General features: G+C 47.8%; 2 protein-coding genes across 3 annotated transcripts in view; one reads left to right on the top strand and one right to left on the bottom strand.

The window, feature by feature from the left end:
* Positions 1-121: 121 nt before the first annotated feature.
* Positions 122-8,403, top strand: Emg1 (EMG1 N1-specific pseudouridine methyltransferase). Its single transcript, NM_001107888.3, is given in 6 exon segments — positions 122-419; positions 6,065-6,166; positions 6,255-6,396; positions 6,723-6,781; positions 6,852-7,001; positions 7,308-8,403. Coding segments are annotated over 6 exon segments (735 nt in total). The 5' UTR covers positions 122-251; the 3' UTR covers positions 7,422-8,403.
* The window catches only part of Lpcat3 (lysophosphatidylcholine acyltransferase 3), a 41,487-nt gene continuing 28,915 nt past the window's right edge, over positions 7,772-20,343 (bottom strand). Inside the window, exons 2-13 of one of the 2 annotated variants that reach the window (NM_001012189.1) lie at positions 14,204-14,311; positions 13,048-13,154; positions 12,256-12,349; positions 12,090-12,127; positions 11,518-11,696; positions 10,754-10,862; positions 10,018-10,104; positions 9,756-9,922; positions 9,138-9,285; positions 8,905-9,063; positions 8,694-8,822; positions 7,772-8,149 (exon numbers count right to left, since the gene is read on the bottom strand). In NM_001012189.1, coding sequence (NP_001012189.1) covers positions 8,706-8,822; positions 8,905-9,063; positions 9,138-9,285; positions 9,756-9,922; positions 10,018-10,104; positions 10,754-10,862; positions 11,518-11,696; positions 12,090-12,127; positions 12,256-12,349; positions 13,048-13,154; positions 14,204-14,311 — 1,313 coding nt within the window. In that variant the 3' untranslated portion in view covers positions 7,772-8,149; positions 8,694-8,705. The remainder of the gene's footprint in view (positions 8,150-8,693; positions 8,823-8,904; positions 9,064-9,137; positions 9,286-9,755; positions 9,923-10,017; positions 10,105-10,753; positions 10,863-11,517; positions 11,697-12,089; positions 12,128-12,255; positions 12,350-13,047; positions 13,155-14,203; positions 14,312-20,343) is intronic. The other variant, XM_063286352.1, reaches the window with a different exon arrangement.

Raw genomic sequence — 20,343 nt, 5'->3', positions numbered from 1 at the left:
AGGGCACCGGAAGTGCGTTCTCTCTGAACCCGCCCCCGTTTGCTTAGTCGGACCCAAACCTCGCGCACAGTAATGGCGCATCCGGAAGTCCCGCCCCCTTTGGAGGTGTGCCCTCTTAGAGAGGCTTCCGTACAGGTATCGCCATTTTCAAGCGCCCTCTTTCAAAATGGCAGCTAGAAGGAAGTTTGCAGTGAGGCGGACGTGAAGTTCTAACTTAAGGACCTTAGCGCAACTTCCGGTCTGCTTACAAGATGGCTGCGACCAGTGGTGGCTTCCAACCTCGTGAGCGGCGTTTTTCAGTGCAGGAACAGGACTGGGACCCTGCGCCGCCTAAGAGACCCCGGCTTGGGGCAGGAAGCAAGTGTGGAGGCCGTAGGCTCATTGTGGTGTTGGAAGGGGCCAGTCTGGAGACAGTCAAGGTAGTTTTGAACATGAATGCGGAGGTAGTCCATTGATGAACCAGATTCTGTGGGGCACAGAATGAATGGAAAAACGGAGCCGTGAAATTTGCTTTTGAAGGATGACCTAGTTTTGCAGGCGGTTGACATCCTGGATTGGCAGTGTTTTCTTTTGCTCTTGACTCTCATTTTAGCTTTTAGTTAATTTACCAGGGACTCTGTGATATAAAATGCAAAATGGGGGAAGCATTGAGGTTTCCCACATTTCTAAAGGCCAGTGACTTCCTCAGCCTTTTATTGCTAAGGATTTGATGTTTTATTTTGTTAAAAGGCTTTCGACCGCCAGCTTGTTTTATATTTACCTATTTTGAAGTGTGTCTGATCAGATTATTTAAAAAGCCTTCGTCTTTGCTTTTTTACCCCCTTAAATACTTATTTTACCCTTTCTTATGCATGCAAGTCTCCATGTGGCCGTGAGCCACCTCATGTGGGTGCTAGGAAGCTAACTTGGGTCCTGTACAAGAAGGCTTTGTCATAACCCCTGTGCCATCTCTCTTGCCCCCTCCTTCCTTCCTTCTTTCTTTTGTCTTACCTTTCAGAGCTAAACTTGTTCATTGGTTAGATCCAGAAGTCATCCCCCAACCCCTTCCCCCAATACACACATACCCCACACACACTCTGGATGGTTGTATTTTGTAAGTCTTGGAATGCAGTCGAGGTTGGCTTGGAACTCTCCACCTTCAACCTCCTCAGTACTTGGATATTTATAGGTGAGTTTCACCATGCCAGGCCTGACCTGGATTTAAATTTGGTCCTTAGCCTTTCCTAGTGACTGTGAGAAAACATGTTTGCTCTCCCTTTGTAAGGTGGTTGTATACCAAACCACACAGGAGCTGTATTGACAGTCCTGTAAAGGTGGTTAAGAGTGTTACCTGAGAACCCGAGGTGAGAGTCATTTCCATTTGTTCTTCATGTACACTTTATTAAACTAGAAAACTGTTTTCCCCTTCTACTCTTTTCCCCTAGACTTATTTCTGAGTACCCTGGAACTATCTTCAGACACACCAGAAGAGGGCATCAGATCCCATTACAGATGGTTGTGAGCCACCATGTGGTTGCTGGGATTTGAACTCAGGACCTCTGGAAGAGCAGTCAGTGTAACCACTGAGCCATCTCTCCTGTACCCTCCCCTTCTATTTTTTATTAAGTGATCAATTAATCAGATTTAAAATTTTCTATAGTCATTTCCAACCTAACTACAGGCTTTTATATAATCCTCCCTCAGTGGTTATCATCAGTCATCATCATTATTATTGTTTAAAGGTTTATTTATGTGTATTGGTGTTTTGCTTGCATGTATATCTCTGTAGAATGCCAGATCCCCTGGAACTGGAGTTACAGACGGTTGTGAGTTGCCATGTTGGGGCTGAGAATCGAACCCAGGTCCTCTGGAAGAGCAGCCTGTGCTGTTAACTGCTTATCTATCTAGCCCTTATTGTTATTCTTGTTGACAGGGTCTCACTGTGTAGCTCCTGCTGGCCTGGAACTCACTGATTATCTGCCTGTCTCTGTCTCCTGAGTGCTGGGATTAGTGGCATGCACCACGACACCTAGCTGCTTTTCAACTCTTTGAATGTTAATTTGGACATTATCGGACTAGGAATCCCATGATAATGGTAATTTGCAAATGTGGAAACCATTCCTGTGTCCATGTTTCAGAAAGGAGGTACACTAGATTCCTTCTGTACACCACTTTTCTGACATAGGCAAATCAGTTCACTTAACTGTAATGTTGGAAGGAGTAAAGGAGGTACTGTATGTGTTTAGGATAATGTCTGCTACTTGAAATTAATATCACTTGTTCCAGGTTACTTGTTGAGAGTTCAAACAGTTATATTAAAACTCTTAGCCCATGGGTGGAGAGACATTGGTTAGGAGAACTTGCTCTTGCAGTTTGGTTCCCAGCACCCACAGTCTGGCTCTCAGTTGTCTGTCAGTCCAGTTCCAGGGGATCTGATGACCCCTTGGCCTCCACCGGCTCAGCACCCGTGTGATGCACAAACACACACACAGGCAAGACACCTGTACCCATAAAATTAAAACAATGTGTGTACACACATATGCTGCATATAAATCTGGCATATATATCTTCTCAAGTGGAAACTTAAGGGTTATTTGGAAAGTTGGTTGAATGATGTTTTGCCAAGGCAAACATGTGAAGGAACGTTTCATTAAAGTGGATACAGGTGTGAAAGCCTAAGACAGACTCGTGAAGGAACATTTTGCTGAAGCAGACACAGGAGAGAGCATGTTCCGCTCATATTGAGTATCTGCTGCTGTTCTGTTTTACTTTGAGATAAGGTCTCACCCTGTACCTCATACTGGCCTGGCACTTGGTGGGCTCCTAAAGGCTGAAGTGCAGGTGTGAGTTCCCACATCCAACTTGTGATGCTGCATCCTTTTCTTCTCCAGACAGGATTTCTCTGTGTAACAGCCCTAGCTGTTCTGGAACTTGCTTTGCAGACCAGGTTGGCTTTGAACTCAGAGATTCACCTGCTTCTGCTCAAATTAAAGGCCAGTGCCACCACAGCCAGGCGCTGCTTCATTTATTAGAGCTTAGCCTAAAGAACCACTACATCGTGGACTAAGATGACTTAGTGGAGTACTGGCTATGCTCTCCACAGACATGGGGACCTGTGTTCTAACCCAGCAACTATGTAAAAAAAGCCCAGGCCATGCTAAGCATGCTTTTAATCCCAGCACTTTGAGACAGTTGGGGAGGTAGATCTCTGAGTTTGAGAAAGGAAAGAAGAGAGGGGCCCAGCTCAGTTTGTAACCCTGGCATTGGAGAGACAAGTGAGTCTGTAGAGCTTGATGGCCGGCCTGCCAGTCTAGCTGAATTGGTGAGTTCAGGTTCAGTGAGGAACTCTATGTCAGAACATAAGAGGGTGATAGAGGAAGACACTAGACATCAATCTCTGGCCTTCACATGTAAGCACATTGTACCTACATGTGCAGGCGGCATTTGCACGTGCGCACACACACACACACACACACACACACACACACACACACACACACAGATGTGGAATTATAGCGGTGACAGCGGAGTGATGCCTGCCATCTGTGTATTTCCTGTTCATCTGTTAATTTCTGTTCATCAGTTTGTAGATTCGTGAGATTGTTTGCCGTTTCTGTGAGGACAAAGTATGAGGTTTCGAACTTTGTCCTGTCTGTTTAGTAGCTTCTAAGAACTGTTGAGAACTGCTGGCAATGGTTTCGTTCTGGTCATTCCAGTTTGTGGTTTCAGATCAGTGCACAAACTCAGGTTTCACAAGCCACCATCACCTGCTCTAAGTGCAGCGCTTTGGTGTCTTCTCTTGTGGTTCCTTCTGTGTGCTGGCCCACAACCATGTCATTCCAGTTCCACAGCATCTGATGTCTTCCCTTGACTTATATAGACACCCGGCATGCACATGATACATATATACACAGACAGACTAAATGCTCATACATGTAATGTTCATAATGTAAAATTAGGTAAATCTTAAAAAATTAAAAGCACAGGACCTCCACTTTTACTAATGGGTTGAAATTGGATCATTCTAAAAGTTCTTTGTCTTTTACAATTAAGTGTCCAAAGGACTTAAGTTTTTGGTCGTGTGCTTTACTCTGCATTCTTCTAAGATTCGTCCTTAGTTATGTGTATGCGCTGCCTGCGTGAGCTCATGTGCACATGTGTGCAGGTATCTGAGCAGCCCAATTGTCTGGAGCTGAGTTCTGTGTGGGCGGGATCTACCATGTGGATGCTGGGCACTACATCCTGGCCTCTGCAAGAACAAGCACAGTGCTCTTAACCACCAAGCAGCACCAGCACCTACTCTGACTTTAAAGATTTATGCAGGGCTGGAGAAGTGATGGCTTAGTTAAGAGCACTGGCTGCTCTTCCAGAGGACCAGGTTCAATTCCCAGCACCCACATGGAGGCTCACAGCTGTAACTCCAGTTCCAGGGGATCCAGTGCCCTCTTTCAGCCTCCACTGGCACTACATACGTAGAGTGCAGACATACATGCAGGCACACATGCACATAGGATTAAATGAATACAGACAGTATTTATTTGTAATTATGCATGTGTGTGTACCACATGTGTTTGGCTGCTCTTGGAGGCTAGAGTTCCTTTGGAGATGGAGTCATAGGCCACCTGACATGGATGTTGAGAGACCAAATCCTGGTCCTTTGCAAGAATAATATCTCTTAACCACTGATATTGTTTGAGCTATTCAGTCAATCCCAAAAAGTACATCCCCCAAATATTTTGAAAAGTGTATTATCACTTTGTCTCTAGACATGAAAAGTTGTAGTGATACACAAACTTTAAAAACCCATGTTTGTGGGCTGGAAAAATAGATGGCTCAGTGGTTAAGAACACTGATGCTCTTCTAAAGGTCCTGAGTTCAATTCCCCGCAACCACATGGTGGCTCACAATCATTGTTAATTGTTAATGGGATCTAAATGCCCTCTTCTGGTGTGTGTGAAGAGAGCAAAGTATACTCATATACATAAAATAAATCTTAAAAAAACAAAAACCTGTTTGTATATAAACTTAAAAAACCTTCCAGCACATGTGTATGTTCATTCACTGACAATCTGAGGCGGTAGGGATGGGTCTCCTACCATGTGCATTCTGGGATTGATGTCAGGTTGGCTTAGCAACTAGTGCCTTTACCTGTTACCCGTATCAAAGACCATGTTACAGGGTTCTTTTGTGTGGTGTGTGTGTGTGTGTGTATGTGTGTGTGTGTATATATATGTGTGTGTGTGTGTGTATTAGTATATATATTTGTGTGTGTGTGTGTGTGTATGTTTGGGCATGTATGAAGGTCAAAGGACAACTTGGTTTCCTTCCTTTCACCATGTGAGTCTTGGGAATTAAACTCAGATCTTTAGGTTTGGTGAGCTTTCTATCTAGTCAGGTTTAGACTTGGTCTTACTGACCATTCTAACGTCCCTTGAAATTTGAAGTTGCAATGACAGTTATCTCAAGAGTGTAGGCCTGAGCAGACCTCACTCGCTGTTATGGTCTACATAAACTTAACAGAGTACTTCAGGTGCCACATTTTTCTGACACAGACTTTTGGGTCTTCACTTGTGCGGATGCTTGGGTTACAAGGCAATGTCGTGTGTAATCCTGGCCCTCCAGTGCCTCTCCTTTTTTATTACCACTCTTCACGTGTTCATTTTGTAGTGCCGGGGATTGAAGTCAGGGCCCTGCCAAGCCCTCTGCCACTGAGCTGTCTGTCCACCTGCTTTTCTCAGTGGTTTGCTTTCATCAGGTTTTGATTGAGGCAGCAGGGTCTTGTGTATCCTAAGCTGGCATTTTCCTCAGCACATACATATTGCTTTTGAGACTCGTCTTGCTCATGAACTCTTGTCTGATTCTAGAGCTTCTGTGACCTTGCCTGATAGCCATAGGCCTTAACAGCAAAATGTGGACTGACTTGTGCCTCTTCTTTATTGTATAAGGTAGTCATCAAGTGTGTAAATGTAGATATATGGCAATCCTCTGGAAAGCTTTCTAGCCCCTGCTGAGTCTTTCTGGCTTAGTTTCTAGAGTGGGCCAGATGATAGGATTCCCATTGTTCTCACCATGTTCTGTTCTGCAGGTAGGGAAAACTTACGAGCTACTCAACTGTGACAAGCACAAGTCCATGTTGTTGAAGAATGGACGGGACCCAGGGGAAGTCAGACCAGACATCACCCACCAGGTACTTGTGTGGGCAGAGCTAATGAATGACCCTCTGAGCAAATGCTGTGTCTCGGGCTTCACTGTGCCGTTCCCTCTCCCTTTCTCAGAGCTTGCTGATGCTTATGGACAGCCCCCTGAACCGAGCTGGCTTGCTCCAGGTTTATATCCACACACAGAAGAATGTGCTCATTGAAGTGAACCCCCAGACTCGGATTCCTAGGACCTTTGACCGATTTTGTGGCCTCATGGGTGAGAAGCCTTAGTTAGGACTTAAGTTCTGAATGAACTGGCAAAGTGAGGAGGAAGCAGAAGGATCACACACCCAGTCCTTCAGTGCTGGGGAGTGACTGCCAGGGCAGAGTCCTGGTATTTCTGCAGGTTTGCAGAAATTCAGCTTCCCTGCTGTCTTAAATTTCTGTGAGGGGTAAAGCTGTGTGAGCCGTCAGTGGCTTAGTGACTTACTTAACTGTTGTGATGTGAGGAAAACAGCCCAGTTTCCCCAGGGGTGTTTAGCTTAGATCGCTGGGCAGAAGAATGTAGTGTCTTCCCACTTCTGAACTCTGTTTTCCCCCCAGTTCAGCTTTTACACAAACTGAGCGTCCGAGCAGCTGACGGCCCTCAGAAGCTTTTGAAGGTAAAGCTGGTGAAACCTCTTGGTGGGTTCTGGGGCCGGTTCTGGGGCTGACTTTTTTTTTTTTCTTTAGGTAATTAAGAATCCAGTGTCTGACCACTTCCCAGTTGGCTGTATGAAAATTGGCACTTCCTTTTCTGTTGAGGACATCAGTGACATTCGAGAGTTGGTGCCCAGTAGTGACCCAGTTGTTTTCGTAGTGGGGGCCTTTGCCCATGGCAAGGTACAGTTTATGCTCTGTACTTAGGTTCTTTGTGAGGCAGAAGCTCAGTGCAGGATTCCACGAGCAGTTGGCATTTTGAAAATCCCCGTTCTTACAAATTGGGACGTACAGGGCGTGAAACAGGCGGTAGCCGCATCCCTGCCCAGCATTCATTCTTTGAGGGCTCGCCTGGCTCTAACACAAGGTAGCCAGTTTTTGTAGAGGTTTGCTAGGAATGACATGCTGTTGAGACATTGGCTCCCCCATGTTTTCTACCCTGAACCTGCTGCAGGTAAGAGTCGTCTGACCAGATCCTTCTCTCCTCAGGTCAGTGTGGAGTACACAGAAAAGATGGTGTCCATCAGCAACTACCCACTCTCTGCCGCGCTGACCTGTGCTAAAGTTACCACAGCTTTTGAAGAAGTATGGGGCGTCATTTGAGAACAGCAGTGCCTGGCTCTCAGACAGGAAGGACTCTTGGCGTTGTCTGTTGCCTCCTAAGATCTGCTGGAAGATAATCTTCTGTACCAAGAAGGCAGAGTGGGGAGCCAATGCTGTATATTTGTTTTTTGTTTTTCCTATAAAGAGTTTTTTTTTTTTTTTTTTTTTCAGACCTGATTGTTTTGAGGTTTCTTAAACTCAGCAGTACATGGTAGTGTAAACTGTTCGCCTTAGATTCAGGCATTCCAGACTTTGATTTCCTAGATTTCTGTGGCTCTCAAGGAGACCCTGATGACCTCAGCTTTCGCAAGCACAGAAGAGTATGTATGAAAGAAAGCAGTCTAGGATGCTAGCAGTGAAAAACTGAACAAACAGAAGTGATTTTATCTGGTATAGTTCCAAGATAGAAAAAGTGGAGCAGGCAGGGCCTTGTACCCTCCCCTCCCCCCATGGGGGGGTGGCGGTATCGGCACATATACAATCGTAGTAGATTGGCAGAAGAGAAACAACAGATTCCTGGCTAGAGGGGAGAGATAAGGCAACGTGCATGGGGGAGTCCAAAGGGGGTGCAGCCCCTTTGCTCCTCCCACAAGAGCTTCCCCTTTGGCTGTCGCAGAGGCACAGCCGGGAGTACTGTGACTTCCAGCTCCTGGTGTCTCTGCTCCGGGGTGAGGAGTGCTGTGAGAAGGGAGACAAGTAGTTTCTGCACCAGTCCAGCTCTCGGCCACCTACAAGGCAAGGGGTGTGGTCAGGAGGGTGTCCTTACTAACAAGGAAAGTAGAACCCACGGGCTGGAGAGCTGGCTCAGCGGTTAAGAGCACTGACTGCTCTTCTAAAGGTCCCGAGTTCAATTGCCAGCAACTACATGGTGGCTCACAACCATCTGTAATGAGATCTGATGCCCTCTTCTGTGTAGCTGAAGAAAGTGACAGTGTACTCATACACATAAAATAAATAAATCTTAAAAAACAACAACAAAAAACCCAAAAAACAAACAGACAAACCCAAAAACCCCCAGGGCACTTCCTCAGGGCAAGCTCCAATGAAGTCCACCTGAGTTTTCAGTGGTATTTCTTCTAGTGTGTGGTTCTAGCCTACAGCCTGTAGACTACTGTCTGTTTGCTCTAGCTTGCCTACAGCCTGTAGACTACTGTCTGTTTGCTCTAGCTTGCCTACAGCCTGTAGACTACTGTCTGTTTGCTCTAGCTTGCCTACAGCCTGTAGACTACTGTCTGTTTGCTCTAGCTTGCCTACAGCCTGTAGACTACTTACCAGGGAAACAGATTATTCCCTCTTTTTTAACTTTTCTTTCCTTGGCACCATTGCTTTGTAAACGTAAGGCAATGTGAAAAGTAGGCTCAAGAAGAAGACGTGTCCAAGGAAATAGATGGATCTGTACACCTGCGGAGAGACAGAAACCAGTGAGGCACATGGGAGCTGTGGCTTGTCCCCCCTGGCAGCCGTGCAGGTAGGTCTTCACTACCTTAAGCCATTTGTCCCATGTGAAGAGGCAGAAGGCAGTCATAGAGTAGCCCATGAAAAGCCAGTGGATGGTCTGTTGCACCAAGTAGTAGAAGGGCTGGAGGGCAGTGATGGAGGCCAGGCTGCTCAGGGCCGGGCTGTCCCGAATGAGGTTGGTGGCCTGGGGTGGAAGGAGACAGTCACAGTCCTGTCCTCCTCCCCATCCGGTTTTTTCCTCCCACCCTTGAGTCATACCTGCTTTTCCACGATAACAATGAGGAACTCCATCTGGAAGCAAATCAGGTATCCTGAGTGCAGACCATGCCAGAGGGCCAAGAATAGCAAGGAGAGACCTTGTGAGAGCTCTTTATTTCCAAGAAACTTGAGGCGTTTGAAGATGTAACTGGAGAGAGGGTGGGTAAGGGTGAATCTCAGCCTTGACTCCTGCTCCTGGGTCCCTGTGCACTGAGGAGTGGAGTGCTGACTGGCTCCCACTGGTGGCCACCGAGGGTGCAGGAAGCAGTGCTAACAGGAAGGCTTGAGATGGGGGAAAGCTGTCATGGTTCCCACACAGCACAGACTGGGCTTAGATAGGGGCGTGGGACCGGCCGCTTGTTTCTGTAGGTACAGCTGATAGCACAGTGGTGCTGCGGTGCAAGGACGGGTTCTCAGGCTGCTTACGCACTAGTGCTGGAGCACGGCATGTAAACAGCACACGGAAGGACATAAGGAGGCCCTTCTACAGATTTTTTTTGGGGAAGGGGGCACTTGGTGAAAAGTTTAGAGTGTTAAGTAGGACACAGGGACGGAAGTGACAACAAGCCTGCCTCAGTGTCCTGTGGGAGGAGCGTGGGCCTAGGCCTCGATACTTACCGGGCTACCCAGGCATTGGTATTGATGTTGAAAGAGGCGATGGTGCCAGTGAAGCGAGGGGTGGTTTCAAAGAGCCACACTTTCATGTTGGCACAGGCATCCCATTTCACAGTCCCATTTTCTTCAAAGCCATTAAAGCCCAGGCCTGACAAGATGCACACTCCTTCCTGAGGGGAAAGACGGTTAGGGTTCTCGACACTCTCATCCTCCCAGCCTCCCCTCCCCCCAGCTTGTCTAAATGTGACTCATTTTCTCTACTTACTGTGACCAGCCAACAGGTGACGTATTTGTACAGCACGAATTTGCCCCAGATCAGCATGTACATGCAGCGGAACCAGAAAGGGCGGGTCTTGAGAAGAGCACAGGAGCGTTAGGGAGGGCACAGGCATGGCACAGTCCCCTAAATGTTATTTTCAAACTTGTGGCTGGCTCCTCCACTCCTAATGATTCTGATGTCACATGCTGTGACAGTATAACCCCCACCTGTCTGTAACCAGCCAAGAGGCACCAACATGTGTCTGCCTCCTGTGCAGTCTAGGCAGTCTGTAGTCAGCAGAGGGACCTTGCATATACACGGTCTGTAATTCAGAGAAATCTACCCGAATGGATACGGTGTGCACAACTGTGAGCTTTACAGGGGCAGTGGCAAAAGCTGGCTTCACCCTCCCTCTTGGAGCATGAACTCTGGTGACCTCTAGGTCTGTCAGTTTAAAGGAAGGCTGCAGCGCCACCAGCTGCCGCACCCCAAAGTCACCTGGCATATGGTAAGGAGAGCTATTTTTTTTTAGGGGGAGAGGGAAGGCAGGGAGTTCAAAGGTGCACTTGGAGCTACCCTGTGCCCAGGTTTGCCCATGTAGGCGTGGCCTAAGTGGCACATACCAGTTCTCACAGACAAGCAAAACCCCACACACATCTGTAGACTTCTGTCATCTACAGGGCTCTTTGCTCATCCCTCTGCGTGAGGCACTAGTTACACTGCTGTGCTGACGGCCACTCACATCATAGTCTTCAGTGAGGAGATAGTCTTCTGTGATGTGGGGGCTCAGCAGGGTGTAGCCCACCAGGTAGACAAGGCCCAGACTCAGGCGCTTGAGAGCAGGTATGGTGCTGGAAAGGAACAAGTGGGGTCACAGACAGCAGAGCCTTGCCCTTCACCCTGACCTGCAGTCACGGAAAGGAGCATGTCAGGATGTGGGGACTGCTGCATGCAGTGGCACCAGGAGCCCTGAGCCTGGAGCTGTTTCCCAGAAAGACAGCTCTCTGTGCCTGGCTATTAGCAAGCCCCAGTTACAGAAGTGAGGGCAGGAGGGCGGGGCAGTGTGGGAGGCTTTAACCCTCAGTGCTACTGAGCTCAGAACTTACTAGGATTCTCAGACAGCGGTAAGGCTAAAAACCCCATGTACAGAACTAGCAATTTCAGCTCATGCTGAAATTCAGGGGGACAAGTTCCCAGTGAAGGAGTTGTAGTGGTTTTGGCTTTATCTCTTTAAGTATTATTTTTTGTATACATTTTTGTATGTTGAACAGGGTTTCTATCAATGAGAGGAGGCTTTGAAAGGAGGAGTATAACTTGTGGGCAAAACATTTGTCCTTCAGGGTCAGCATGAATGGCTGGGGCAGCCTAGGCCGAGGAACATGGAGACATTGTCCATGTGACACTGTGACCATTAGGCCAGTGTGCTGACCTTTACGAAGGTTATTTCAGAGTGGTTGAACTAGGTGGAATACCTACACAGAGGTCTTGACCAGGAGAGGTGATTACCTGTTTGGCATCTTTCCTGGTACGTCAGTCAGCTGTCCCTTCACCAGCTTCATGTAGTGGTTCATTGAAAACTGGGGCCCTACCAAGAAGGCTCCATAGAAGTAGGAGAAGCCAGCGACTTCCAGCAATGAGGGGACACCCAGTATGGCATATTTCTGTTGCTCAGAGGACAAGGAGTTCTATGCCAAGAAGAGAGTGCACGTTCAGGATAGCCTTGAATCTTACCCCAAGAGGCGAGCATTCCCAACCTGTGTCCCACTGCCTGGAGCTCTTTAGTGTGGGGTAGGAGGTGGACGGTCGCTTCATGAGAAAATGTGTGGAGAGCTTAGCCAAACAGCTGCCCATGGCTGCTGTGACAAATGCCTTGCTGGCACTGATCTCTGAACTTGTGCAAGAGCTGGAGCCTGGACAAGTTACCCTGGTTCGTCCTTGCCCAGCTGCTATCTGAAAGATAGCTCATATGCTAGGGAATGAGGCAGAGGCTCTGCCCTAGTGGCAGACTCAGTCTTTTGGTAGCGGCCTTTCTCCTTCCCTCTGGTCAGTCCCTAGCCTCTGCCAGAGTGGACACTTACCCTGTCTTTGCCTCCGTCATAGTAGTCAATAGACAGCCCTGAGCAAAGAGAGAAGGGAGGCGAGGGTTGTAGCCAGGAGCATGACAGGAACAGCAATATGGTTTATTTTGGCTCAGTGGGGGAGGGGCCCGTCTGTAAAGGAGGAAGACAGTACCTTTCCACTTACCAATTAGCTTCAATGTCAAGACACAATGTGGCATTGTCCACTTGATATCGTAGTCACCGGTGGCTGTGTAGTAATAACCAGCAAGAAGGTAGGCCTAGAGGAGGGACGTCTTCACCATTGTATACCGTTCTTCCCTTCCCTTATGGGCTCCCTCCCCCAACCCTTTTTGGTGGTTGATGGCCTCCAAGTCATAATCTTCCTCTTAGCCCTCCAAGCCTGTGCCACCATGTCCAACTTCTTCACTCCCCCTGGCTCTGCAATCCCCTGTATTCCTCCCCCTTTCCTCTCTTCTGGTTCTTCCTGTGAGCTTGGCCTGCTGCTGCAGACCTAGAATCCTGGCACTGAGAGATTGAAACCAGCTTGAGCTATAGAGTTTGAAGCTGCCTTAGTTACACAGTGAGAGCCATCTCAATAAATAAAGAAGTCCTACGGATGGGCATTAACACCTCAGCAAGGAGGGGTCTGCTTAGGGCATCGGATGACATTTACATGCTCAGCTTCTGCAGCTCATTCTAACTTGGTTGTCTGCCTTAGCTTTGAGTAACTCATGGTCAGCTTGGCTGAGTCTGGTGAGAACCAAGGAACCCTGTTGGCAGCGTCTGGAGGCTGGCCAGGGGTTATCGCCACAGTCCGCCTGGGGCCTGTGCAGAGTGACCTGCCCACAGTCAGGTGCTGGGTGTTGGGAGGACGCATTGCAAGCTAGGTCTCCTCGGTTACTGCGCTGCCACCCTCTGCCTTGCCCCTCCACAGCTCCTGTCAGATGTGGCTTGAGCTGCTATGAGAAAAATTTACCATCTGGAAGCAAAGAGTAGTAAAAACGGCAGTGATGGTCCGGCCCATGAGTCGCAGGATGAGGAATTGAAGCACAACACATAGCAAGGAGTGGTAGAACTGGTGGCCTGGGTGCAGAGAAGAGAGCAGCACTTAGGACCGTGGGACACTCCTCCTGAGAGTCCCAACAAAGAACACAGTAGCAGCGCTGGAGGGTGGGGTGGGACTCAGCTGGCAGAGCGCCTGCCTGGCACGCAGGAAGCCCTGGGTTCGGTACCCAGCAATGTTGGCACTGGGCCTGGTGTTCCATGTCTGCCATCTAGCACTGGGGAAGTGCTGACAGGGGGCAAGATGACCTCTTCTCCACAGTTCAAGGTCAGCCTTGGTTACATGACACTGTCTCAAATATTCTGTGTATGTGTGCCATGGTAAGTGTAGAGGTCAGAGGGCAACTAGAGGAAATCTGCTATCTCCATCCAGCATGTGGGAAGGCCATCAGAATTGGCCGCATGTGCTTTCCCTGTTGAGCCATCTCTCCAGCCCTGAATAGTCCTAGTTATTACTGAGGCAGGGTCTCACTAGGTGGCCCCGATTGGACTGGAACTTATTACACAGACCAAGCTGGCCCCTTTCTGCTTCCTGAGTGCTGGGATTAAAGGTGTGCACCATAATGCCAAGCACTAAATTTAAAGTCACACACTTCTGTAGTACCAAGTGACATTATGTTACCTTATTTTGAATTATTAAATATACTGTTTTTCAACATCTTTGAAAATATTTTTATTTACGCATGTGTGAGTGTATGTGGGTGTGTGCATGTGTGTGCATGTGTGTGCCTGTGTAGCCAGGAGGGCATCAGATCCCTTGGAACCCGAGTCTCAGGTGGTTTTGAGCCATGTGGCTTGAGTGCTGGACTGAACTGGGATCCAGAAGAGAACATGCCCTGTACTGCTGGGCCACCTTACTGACTCAAGACATTATCATCAATAAGGGGATGTAAAAAGAAAGAACAAGGAAGTCTGTTCCTATTGACTGATTCCTCTTTTTGTAATGATGAAAGCATTTTACGAGCCAACACTTCCTCCTGATGCACAAGCTTCTCTCAGGGATTTCCCCTGGTCCATCCCTCCCCGGGTTTCTTCTCATGGCTGCGTCTCTGCAGAACCCACTCACTTACCGAAGTTGAAATAAGCGATTGAGAGGCCTGAGAAGGCGTGGAAGAGATGGATGAGGTAGCTGTCCTTGTAGAAAAGGTAATGCCGATAAAACAGAGCCAACGGGTAGCCTAGATGGGAGGAAAAGAGGAAGAAGGTTACTCCTGCCTGGTGACAACAGAGAGGGAAAAAACTGTGCGTGCGTGCGTGCGTGCGTGCGTGCGTGCGTGCGTGCGTGTGTGTGTGTGTGTTATGGTGTGTGATGTATAAGTGAGGGTACATTCATGTTGCAATGTTAGACCACAACTGCTCTCTCCTTCTACCACTGAATCATCTCACGGGCCCTCAAAAACAAACAAGCCATTATATGGATGCTAACAGAGAAGACAGATTACTCCCACAAATCAAGGTTTTTGGTTTGGTTTTGGTTTTTCCCAAGACAGTTTCTTGTATAACAGCCTTGGCTGTCCTAGAACTAACTCACTGTGTAGATCAGGCTGGCCATGAGCTCACAGGGATCCACCTGCCAACTGCTGGGATTAAAGGCGTGTGCCATCACCTCCTGGCTAGAACTCAAATATTTTTAACTGAGGCAATGTAAAACGGAATCCCAGGACTTTCTTTCACTTATATCTACCAACTACTGAGGAAATGACCAACACTTGGAATCTCAGCACTCGAGATGCTGAGGCAGGAAAATCTTCAAGTTTGAGGCCAGCTTGGGCACAGTGAGTACCTGGCCTCCATGGCAGATTCTGTTTCAAAAAACCTACCGAGGGCTAGGGATCTCCCTCAGTTGGTAGAGTGCTTGCCTAGCATGCACAAAGCTCTGGGTTTGATCTCTAGTACAGAAGCCAGACACATGGTACAAACTATGATCCCAATACTTTGGGAGGTGCGATCAGGGAGATCAGAAGATCACAAAGTCACATGTCTACAGACCACATGAGGCCAGACTGCCTATGGAGAAGGAAGCCTATGCAGACAAAGCGAATACAGAAAGACAAGCACAAAACAAAAACCTGAAGCAAAGAAGAGAAGACGTACGTCTTCTATGCCCAGAAACAGTATTTTACACTGTGGTCTGCCCTGTGGGGACAGCACCGTCAGACTTCTGAGAAGACAAATGGATAGAGATTAATACTAGGCTATGTAGTGGGCTTGCTTAAGTATCAACCGGTTTATAGAGCTTAGGAATACTAGGAAAGTGTCTTATAAACAATTCAGGATATGATCCAAGGGCTATGAGTAAACTCTCAGGGGAGTTCCTAAAGGGCCATTGAGTTCTACAGTGCCAAGGATTGGTCAAGTGATCAGAAGGGGCCAATACATCGTATCCCTAAGTCAAAGAGCATAGCCAATGGCTTCGAGGCAGACTCATCCTCATCCTCAGCAGTCTGTCAAGTGGCGGAGCTGACACGATCACGCTCGGCCATGTGTGGACAATCATTCTCCTCTTGGTTTTCTGGAAGGACACCTTACCTATCATTGTACAGTGTACCAGAGCTGGTCATGGTTTACAATGGCCATGTTCTTGCTTTTAAAATATAAAATGTAGGGTCAGGGTGATGGCTGAGTGGGTAAGGGCACTTGTCACCAAGCCTGATCCTTGGAGACTACAAGGTGGAAAGAGAGAACCACCACCTCCTGCAAGTGGTCCTCTGACCAGCTCATGCATGTGTGCACACACACGGAAACAAAGTAACTGTAATAAAAATATTGCTAGTTTTATCATTGGCAATGTAGTTGTGAGCATATGGCAATTGCAGTTTCCTTTATTTTTATTTTTTTTATTTTTATTTTTGAGACAGGGTTTCTATCCCTAGATAGAACTTACTCTGCAGACCAGGCTGGCCTCGAACTCACGGAGATCTGCCTCCCTCTGCCTCCCAAATGTGTGCACCACTCTGGCCCAGCAGCTTAAAAAAGTCAACCCATGGGGCTGGAGAGATGACTCAGCGGTTAAGAGCACTGACTGCTCTTCCAGAGGTCCTGAGTTCAAATCCCAGCAACCACATGGTGGCTCACAACCATCTGTAATGGGATGGGATGCCCTATACTGGTGTGTCCGAAGACAGCTACAATGTACTCATATAAATAAAATAAATTAAAAAAAAGTCAACCCATAAAACAAAATGCTCAATTAGTCTGTGATTTACAGTGTGAGGGACTGGACCAGAGTCTCACCCACCACTGCCTTATACCCTCAGGCCTCTCTTCACAGCGCACCGTTCTGAGGCAGGGTCTTAGGAAGCTACCCAAGCTGACTCTCAACTCTCTGCAGCCTACACAGGCCTTGGCCTCTTAAGCCTTATCCCCAGGGTGGTTACCCCTTCCACACAAATGGAGACTTGTCTTTGTTTTGACACAATGTCTCTATGTAGCTCTGAGTGTTCTGGAACTCACTCTGTAAACCACACTGGCCTCAAACTTAGAGATCCTCCTGGGATTGAAGGCCACCATGCTTGGTTCCTTGTAATTGTCTTTACATGGCCTAGGCTGGCCTGGACTCACTTTCTTGCTTTCATTCCAGGACTAAATAAACTAGACGTGGTGGTCCATAGACCTGAAATCCCAGCACTTGGGATGTAGAGTAGGGCGGTCAGGAATTCAACGACATTTCTGGCTATATAGCAAGTTAGAGCCAGCCTGTGCTACATGAGAACATTCCTCAAACAAACAAAAAAAACTAATACCTTAAACCTTATACTTTAAAAAAAAATGTATCATTCTCTCTCTCTCTCTCTCTCTCTCTCTCTCTCTCTCTCTCTCTCTCTCTCTGTGTGTGTGTCTGTCTGTCTGTCTGTCTGGAATCAGATGGTAACTTTGGAGTTCATTCTCTTCCACCATTGCACAGGTTCTGGGGGTTGAATTCAGGTGGGAGGCTGAACCAGAAGGTTCTAACTGTCTGGGAGAGCTCACAACCTCTGGATAGACAGAATTAATCTTGAGTGCTAAAACCTGTAACCAGGTGGGGTGCACCAAAACTAAAGAACATAATGCATTTCTCTGCCCCCTGCAGCTGAGGAGAACTTAAGTTTCTTCTGTTTAAGGATAGGGTCTAATGCATCCCAGATTGCCTGAGTTTGCTTTATAGCTGAGGGCGGCCTTTAATTCCTAATCCTGCCTCTACCTCCTGACTGCCAAGATGACTGGCTTGTACCACCATGCCTGGGTCACACCCACAGTGTGTTCTCTCTCGCAGCCCTAATTTAGCATTTTTTGATAGTACTTGTCTCTGCTGTTTCAGAGGAGAGCCATGCTGTCTCCCTGCCCTCTCGGGTGTGGGAAGCTGCCTCAACTCCACAGAACTTACATTGTCCTGAATTCTGAGTTCTTGTGTCCACTTCTTACGTTTTCCTGTCCTTTCCCTTGCTATTCTGGGGTCAGTGGGCCTGCCGAGAATAGTTCCTTCTCCCATTTCTAACTTTCCAGGGAAGTTAGCATATTTTTAGAAGACCAAGAAAGCATGCATGACAAGAGCCAGGGTCTCGGGTGTGCCCTTGGAGACTCAGCACACAGGCCTGCTAGCTTTGGCTCTGGCTGCTGCAGGGGATCTGTCTGGTTTGGGAAGTTGAGAGAAGCGCAGGTTGTTTGGCCTCACACAGGTCAAGTACAGCTGCAGACTGGGCAGTATGTGAGAGGCTGAGGTACTGGCAGGAAAATAAAAAGAACAGAGCAAGCTGGGTTACCAAGAACACTGAAACCACAAGAGGTGACGACGGGCAAAGCTTGCTGGGAAGTAGCCAAGGGAAGGAGGGGATGAACTGTGCTGGGTGAGTTGCTGTGACAACCCGGGCCCATGGTGGGTATGTAAACACTGAACCTTGCTCTTGGCGGCTGCCCAACTCAGCAGGCTTTGGAGCTTGGCAGCTGGGTCACCCCTTCTGGAAGGAGCTGTTTTTAGGGAGAGTGGTGCCCTACAAGCTGTTTCCCAGTCTTAATTCTTTCTTTGTGGGAACTAGTGCTTGATGGAGCGGCAACCATCACCTAGGAATCGTCAAGAACACCAAGCATCGCGACACCAGAGTCTAACTGGAAGGCGGTGTACTTAAAAAATGACTGCATGTAATTCTAGAGTACTAGGCTTCATTCAGTACCACCTTACTACACCCTAACCAGGCCCCGAGAAGGAGATCCTCAGTTAGGCCTCTAACGTTGGCCCAGAGGATCTGAGAGCCTGTGGTAGAACTCGTCTTTCTCCTTTCTGATTGCTGAAGGAGGTTATCACTGGTCAAGCACTAACGTACACCCTAGGTCAAGGATCCTGTTAGAACGTGCTATGCTATGTTAGGATGTGCTATGCACTGGCAGGCTGCAGCAAGGCAGGGACTACAGGTTCGCAGGTTAACAGCACAGTGAGAATGTCTCTGTGCTTCTGACTGAGCTGTGTTTGGGACTGAGGGTGTCACACTACCGATGTTAGTGTTAGCTCCTTATTTCCTGTACACTTGTTCTTAAAGTTGTGAGGCTTCATTTGAAGAAAACAGAAGCAAACTGTTTTCATTAAAATCTGATACATTTTGCCTTTCACGCAGTCATTTACGAACTCCCCAAGAATATGATATGGCCCCATTTGGTCAGTCAGGAGATCTATGAGGAAGAAGGTGGAATTCCAAGTGCTATGGGCTACCTTGGAGCCAGCTGTTGATATCAATTCTACAGCTCACCCCACCTCCCACCCCACCCCGAGGTGGGGACTGAACTTAGGGCCTCACACATGCTAGGCAAGTGCTGATTACCCCACACCCCCATTGAAGACTTTTTTTCTTAAAACTTTCAAACTTGTTTCTCTATTTTTGCTGTATTGCCTCTGTGAAAACTCCCCGATGCTCACACAACTTAATATGATCTTTATGACAAACCACACTAGGACTAACTTCCCTATCTTAGTACTATGTCCCCTGGGTCCTCCCTGGATATTTTTAGTATGGTATTTCATCTCAAAGGCTGTATGGCTACAGCTAATTTTCTACTTAAATCAGCCTTCCTGTGCCTCCTTTGTTAATTGCAAACCACCTTATGTGGTTTTATAGTGTTTTGTCTGCATGTATGGATGTGCACATGTATGTGCTCCATACTCATGGAGGCCAGAAGAGGAATGTCCAATCCCTGAAACTGGAGTTACAGACAGTTGTAAGCTGCCACATGGTGCTGGGAAGCAAACTCCGTCCTCTGAAAGAGCAGCCAGTGCTCTTAACTGCTGAGTCAGCTCGCCAGGCCCATTTCTTTTTCTTACTTTCTCTTTTCCTTTTTGGTGTGTGTGTGTGTGTGTGTGTGTGTGTGTGTGTGTGTGTGTGTGTGTGTGTGTGTGTGTGTGTGTGTGTGTGTAGGTAGGCATATGTGAGACATCTCACCCAGAAGCCCTAGCCATGGCCTCTTACTGGTAACTGCTTGCAGCCAAAGACCCCAGCAACACTATATCACATAAACTCTGCTTCAAAACCTCAGAGACAGCTGGGTGTGTGGCCCACACCTTTAATCCCAGCACTTGAGAGCAGAAGCAGGCAATTTGCTGTGAGTTCCAGGCCAGCGAGGGATACATACACAGAGAGACCCTGTCTCCAAAAACAGCAGCAGCAACGTAATGTAACAAAAACTCCCAAAACAACCCCCAGATGTCAGGGGTACTAATGCTCCCAGCCACCTAGGAGCCAGCACCCCAATTCCTAACCTTCAGCACTGTGTATTTGTGGAGCATGGACGTAGATTTAGGGCTTCTTCCTGCATGCCAGGTGTAGGGATAAGCTCTTGTGCACTGTGTAAAAACATCACCTGTCAATAAAGAACTGATGACCAATAAGCTGAGGCAGGAGTAGAAGGCAGGACATCCGGTGTGTGTGTGTGTGTGTGTGTGTGTGTGTGTGTGTGTGTGTGTGTGTGTGTGTGTGTGTGGAGGCAGGGCATTCTGGGAAGTAGTCAGGCCCAGGAGAATTGCCATCCCGACTTGGAGGAAGCTGGACATATGAAACTGAGGAGAGGTAACCAGCCACGTGGCAGACATAAAATAGTATAAATGGGCTGAGTTATGAGCTAGCTGGGGAACAAGCAGAGCTTAAGGCCTAGGCATTCATTCATAAATAAAGAAGCTTCAGGAATTGGGATGGACATAGAAAGGCTAAGTGGTTACACTGGGCACATGCCCTCACACTGAGCTGTATCT

The sequence above is a fragment of the Rattus norvegicus genome, chromosome 4, assembly GCF_036323735.1.
Source record: "Rattus norvegicus strain BN/NHsdMcwi chromosome 4, GRCr8, whole genome shotgun sequence".
Classification (NCBI taxonomy): domain Eukaryota; kingdom Metazoa; phylum Chordata; class Mammalia; order Rodentia; family Muridae; genus Rattus; species Rattus norvegicus.
Note: the sequence above shows the minus strand (reverse complement) of the source record. Positions and strands in the feature narration are given on the sequence as shown.